The 6,467-nt window shown below is 25.4% G+C and overlaps 1 protein-coding gene across 1 annotated transcript in view; it reads left to right on the top strand.

Moving 5' to 3' along the window:
- The first annotated feature begins 4,192 nt into the window (after window positions 1–4,192).
- Window positions 4,193–6,467, top strand: part of LOC102679249 (locomotion-related protein Hikaru genki) — a 6,305-nt gene continuing 4,030 nt past the window's right edge. Inside the window, exons 1-5 of the mRNA XM_031510360.1 lie at window positions 4,193–4,349; window positions 4,426–4,752; window positions 5,527–5,609; window positions 5,824–5,986; window positions 6,448–6,466. Coding sequence (XP_031366220.1) covers window positions 4,623–4,752; window positions 5,527–5,609; window positions 5,824–5,986; window positions 6,448–6,466 — 395 coding nt within the window. The 5' untranslated portion in view covers window positions 4,193–4,349; window positions 4,426–4,622. The remainder of the gene's footprint in view (window positions 4,350–4,425; window positions 4,753–5,526; window positions 5,610–5,823; window positions 5,987–6,447; window position 6,467) is intronic.

Raw genomic sequence — 6,467 nt, 5'->3', positions numbered from 1 at the left:
AAAAAAAAAAAAAAAAAAAACAGGAATATGTACAACTGTGAAGGTCGAATATTTTATTTCCTTGAACAAGTGTCGATCTCGCACAATTTTTTTTTTTTTAACAAGTGTTCATTATTCGTTTTAATCCTTCACTTCTCGATTAAATGCTCGATATCTTATGTAAACTTTACTTCCGACGTGAAAATTAGCGGACGCAAGACTTAGATTAGCAATCTAGTTTAGCAGCAACGAGGAATAACGGTTCTTAATTAGTACCATCTCAAACTGATTTGCTTATAAAATACCGTTTCAAAAATCATTTAACAATTTAAATATGAATATTCCAATTTAATATTATAACACTATAATAAGAATTATAATGGTAATTAATAATAACGTTAAAACACTATAAGAATAATCTTATGTACACTTTTTAACAAATCCGTTTAAATCGATATACCAACTACGGGTATTATCTAATTTTATGATATAATAAAAAAAGTAGTTCATTATAGATTAAAGAGGTGGCAAGAAATTTCATTTACATGCATACGAATACGCGCCTCGATTTCTGATTCACACAAATCAATGCGTGGACGTGCCTCTTGACGTGACATGAACAACGCAATAAGTCACGATGAGTTGGCGTTCAGGAATTCGAGAGAGATAAAACAGGACCTTATAGAAATACGAGGCAGGGACGAATGCACCCCTCCAGCCCTTGCGTGCTTTATCTACGAGTATCGTGGCATGTTAAATGTCTACAAGCGATCGGTCAAAAACGAAGAGAGGAAGAGAAAAATGAAGGCAGAAGGAGAGAAACTCTTATATTACCATAAAATATTAATTAATAGTTAAACACCATAAAATATGGAATATTTTTTATAATTTTAATATACCAGAAAATATATTTATATGCACTTGTTATAGTATTTACTATTATTATTTATTATTAATAATAATATTTATTATATATAAGCAGAAGGAGAGAAAGTCTGAAACGAATTTTACAGGGATAAAAGCAGAAAGTTAAATGATAAGCTTATTAACTCTGTTGGAAAGAACCTTGATATTATGTAGAACATAAAGCAATTGGAATGAATCGCATGTTTTTATGATATATAATTATAAATTGCACTTGATTAAAGGATCAAGTTTCGATTAAATGCTAATTAGAAGAACATTATTTATGCTTGTTAACAAATTGATTATTAGATTAGAACAAATAACGAAAAACAAATTAATTTTTTTTTTTTTTCATAGAAAAATATGTTTTTACTCTTGTATTACTCTTACTGTATTATAATCATTACAGTAAACACCATAAAATACTAATTAATAGTATTTTAATTGTTAATCACTATAAAAATGGAATATTTTTTATAATTTTAATATATCACAAAATGTATTTATATACTTGTTATAGTATTTATTATTATTAATAATACTTATTATATATATAATTGATTAATAAATTAAATTAAGATTATTAATTTTGTACATAAAATAAAATTGGAATGAAACGGACGAATTAAACCACACCCACATGGGTTGTGAACAATGAGTTACCGACGCTGTAAAAGGGTCACATTCCTTTTGTACGCGTACAGACGCATCATGAATGCTCATCGAACTCATTGAACTCATCGATTCGTTTTGCCCGTTGAAAATACTGGTTACGTTGCACTCGTTGAAGTATAGGCACTAATTTATAGCGCTAATGAACTCTGCGAGAAAAGCAGATCATTCCTTTTCACGATTTCTCCTGGCAAAGCTTACGTAGACTGCTAGATCGGAATAACAAAACTCGACATGGATGGAATACATTGTTGGATACATTCGGAAAATTTATATATTTGTGTATAGATATCAGAGATCCAATGGAATGTTCAATCGAGTTAGAAAGGAGATTAAATAAAATTAATATATTGAGGTTGACATTGATATTAATAAATGTATTAAAATTAATTGTACAATAGTAATTATGAATGGTATTGAAGGGGCATATTTATTTTATATGGTGAAATGATGGATCTCGTTATAATTAATTCAGTTTTTATGTTCAAAAGTATTATTAAGTTATATTGTATGGATGTGGAAATTTGAATCTATAATTCAAATTATTTGAGATTATTTAAATTGTTTAAAAATATCCTTTGAATTCGAAATAGGTGAAATTTTCAATCTAGTTAGTGGAAAATAATGAAAATTACTAAGTATTAATGTATTATAATGATAGAATCATTTTGAAATAAAAAATCAGAAACATATTGATTAAAAACATTAAGCATTAAGTTCTTTAAGATAAAGCTATGTGCTTTTTGTTTGTGAAATGATTGTATCATTTGATTTGTATAGTCTTATATTTGTACCATAAATAGTATTATATGATTTATTAGTATAATTTTCTTTTTTTTTTTAATATAATCTTTTTTTTATTTGTAAAATTTTAATCTTTAGATCTTTAAATTAATATTTATCATTTTGCAAAATGAAAATAAAAGTTACAGTAAAAAATATGTATGATATGATACGATTTAACTTTCTCTTTGTTTTAAATTAAAAATTAAATTTTAGAACACAATAATATCATAATAAATCTTATATGTATCATATCGAAGATAATATATGTTTGTTAATAAAATTTTTCTATGTTGAAGTTATTAGAATTAATATATAGACAGAAGTTTTTTGTCAAAAGTTAAAAGTCAAGCAAAAATTTTAAACGAATAATTTTGAAATATATTATTTCTATATTCTGAAATATTGTAGATAATAAATATATGTATTTATATCTTGCAAAACTATTATTTTTATTAATGTAAATAATATATTATTTTAGTTTTATTTTACATAAGAAAAAGTTTATAGCAGTAATTAAAAAAGTTTATCACTCTTTAACAATTGTCTATCTTTAGCGACAATTAAAATAACACGGACGAAAAATAAAATAGATATTTCTTAGTAATCTATAATATATTCCAATATATATTGTAAAAAAAGAACAAATAATGAAATATAAGAAGAATAATAAAAGAACAGATATGTTAAAAATTGAAAAGTTAGCGCCATCTCTAGTATCTCTAGATGAAACAAATAGGATAGAAATAAGGCAAAAATTGACTATTAACGCCATCTCTTGAATACTTTTTGCATTAAAATTCTTTTTTACTTTGAATAATACCTTTAATACTCAAGAGATGTCGTTGAGAGTTACTTTTATTCTATCTCTATCTTTCTTTTATTGCTTGCTTTCCTTATCTATTTATTTCATTTACGGCACTTCAGAGATGGCGCTAATTTCCAAATTTTTACCCTATTTATATCAATATTTGCTTTTTTCGTCAATAGTTTTGCAAAATTTATACAAAAGATAAATTTATGCTTAAGATACAATATAATGATTAACTTTACTGCTTATCAAATCTATTAATTGAAAATCTTAATTATTTTCGATCCAATTTTTATATGTTATAAAATAATACATATCTATGAAATAATTATAACTTATATTTATATATTTTATATATAATTTTTATTTATTTATTATAGAGAAGTGTATAAGAAGAGAACTCTAACATTGTACTTTATTTAAGATTTTTTTATTACGTTTTTAAAGATGTAATTATCTAGAAATGGAAATTCTTCATTCTTCATTTCATGATTTTAAATTCTGAGTTATTTATAAAAAAAAATTATTATAATCACTACATTGAATTTTATTTAATAATAATAAGTTATATATATCTTTGAAAGGTTTTTACAAGCCAATATGAACACAAAAGTTATTGCTTTTTTAATTGTAAAAAACAATTTAAGTTTGTATTAAATGAAGCAAAATATATATAGTACAAAATCACAAAATATCTTGTCTATGACAAAACATTTTATTAGTTCCATTATTTTTTCATGATTATAATAGTTCTAAGAAAACAAAGAAAGTTTTAAAAAAAACTTTATCTTACTACGAACTGATTAATTATATGTTATCTTAATTGATCCATAATTATAATAATATCAAAAATGAATTTATAATTTCAATACTAATAAGAAATAAAAAAAAAAAAGAAATATTAAAATATATTAAGTATATAGTATATTGTGTCGCAAATATCGAAAATAAAAAATTAGAAAATTTTTCATCATTTTAAATGCGCGAATATGATGTAACATGTTACACGCCTGCGCTTTTGGTAGAGTCATTGGTTACTTTATAACGTCTCACCCCGCAGGTGGTGGTACGTATCGTTTACGAGCGTTAGCGATGAAGTTAGTAGCGACGTTGCTTCTGTCGCTAATCATTCTTCGTAGATTATTATTCGCGCGTTTCTCCTTCGCTCATTGTCAGTTTATCGATCTTCCAAGCGCACGTAAATACGTTCACACCGGTTTAACCGTAAACGAATGCACTGGGCGTCTCGATTGATTTCTTTCTTCATTTTACAGTGACGTTGGATCCTCGGCATTTGTATACGCACAACGCGAAATTATCATGCTTATGAAACAAAATGCCGAAAGACAAGAAGAACGAATTTCCATCGTACGAAAATTCCAGCCATTTTCGATACGAAATTACCATCAAAACCAAGTTTCAGTGTAGTGACTCGAATAATATTTCGTTTTGATATGCAAAGAGAAACAGTATGTCCATCGAGAAAGAAAGAAGAAGGAAATTCTTCGAAAGTGCATATCGCATGAAACTGACTACTGGATTTTATGTTTTGTTGTTTGGCCTAACAACGATACTCACTTTTTGTAAAGCGAAACAAGTAGGTAAGTGTAGTGTTATAAATAATGCACAGAAAATAGTGTAAAATGAATAAAAAAATATTTAGGATTTTGGGAAATTTAAAATTTCTTTTTATTATTTGATTATCATAAATATTCTATGTACGTTTAATATTGTTGTATATCGTATATTTAAATGAAATGATAATAAAATATTATCGATAAAACATGATGTCCTTATCGTGGAACTATTCAAATTGTATCGAAATTTGATACAATATATTATTGTTATTTTTAATTTGTTGTCAATACGAATATTTATCGTGATTTTGATGAATTGTGCAAACAAAAAAATAATATAAAATTCTTGAAAAATTATTCAAACGAATGCTTTCGCGTGAACCAAATTGGCGGATCGATAAAGTTGTCTGGGTACTTTCGAAAGCGGTTAGCTCTGTTATTGAACGTCCAGTAAAGCCATGCTGAGCATGCGTCATAAAATAAACACCATATCAATGAACACGTGCTTTTAATAATGAAAATAATTTCAAAACTCATTCATATATTCTCGTGTTTATATAGATATATAAATCTATATAAATTATATTTATATAGATATGAAATAAATATATATCCAGACCATAATAAAAATATCTAATATTGTTTTTTTTATTAATTAGAAGTTAAAAATAGCAAGTACATAGAATTATCTATATAATTATTATTATTCAATTAATAATTCTTTTTGTTACATGAATAAAAATAAAAATAAATCCAATTAATTAGAACTAATTAGAATAATTTTCTCGATGAATATAGATATCGATGGATTTCAAAGAGGTTGCAAACTTGAAGGATTACATCCACTTTTGATCGTTACATACAAGAATATTACAATATCCGTAAGTTTTCCGTATTATATTAAATTTTTATTAGAATATTGATTTTATTTACAAAAAAAAAAAAGATTGTTTGTTCTTTTCAACAAGATTTTTATTTTAATCGTTTCCTTTTATCTCTTTAACTCGATCACTTTTTTATTTATCATATTTTTTTAGAAAATAATAAAACGATAGGATTTAATAAGAATGATCGTGTGAACGATTGTTGAACTAGGTAGACAAGATTACTGTACCACATGGAGAACGTGTAACAGTAAGATGTAGAGAACTTGGCAAGTACAAGCTCATTGGTGATTCTCTGTTGCACTGTCGTAACGCAAGTTGGAACGGGAAACTACCCTCTTGTACTCCGACCACAGCGATTTCTAATTATACAGGTGAATAAATGAACGTATGTAATTCCTATTTCTTGAACAATATATTATATATTATTATAAGTTGTTTTCTTGATCGAATTTATTAGATATCTTCACAGAAAAAATCAATTATCATATTTTTTCTTCATCATATTTCCCTCACTAAATAATTATATTAATTATTATATAATATATTGATAGTGTATTTTATTTTTATATGAAACACACAATTTATAAAAGTATACAATTTAGGCTTATTTCAATGAAAAATTTTAGTTCTTTTTAAATTTCATAAAAAATACACTAATTTTTCTATTACGATAGAAATTTACCATAAACCTAACCTCAATTAAAATGTTCGAAATACAAAAATACTATGAAATTTAATTTTCAAACTCTTCAAAATCTTGCAAATCATTCTTATATCTAGAGAATTAAAATATCATTTCATTTAATATTTCTCCTCTCGTTGATTGTTCGAGGAGAAACAGAGGATGTACCG

This window comes from Apis dorsata, unplaced genomic scaffold, assembly GCF_000469605.1.
Source record: "Apis dorsata unplaced genomic scaffold, Apis dorsata 1.3 scaffold_223, whole genome shotgun sequence".
NCBI classification, from domain to species: Eukaryota; Metazoa; Arthropoda; class Insecta; order Hymenoptera; family Apidae; genus Apis; species Apis dorsata.
This window is presented reverse-complemented; position numbering and strand designations above follow the sequence as displayed.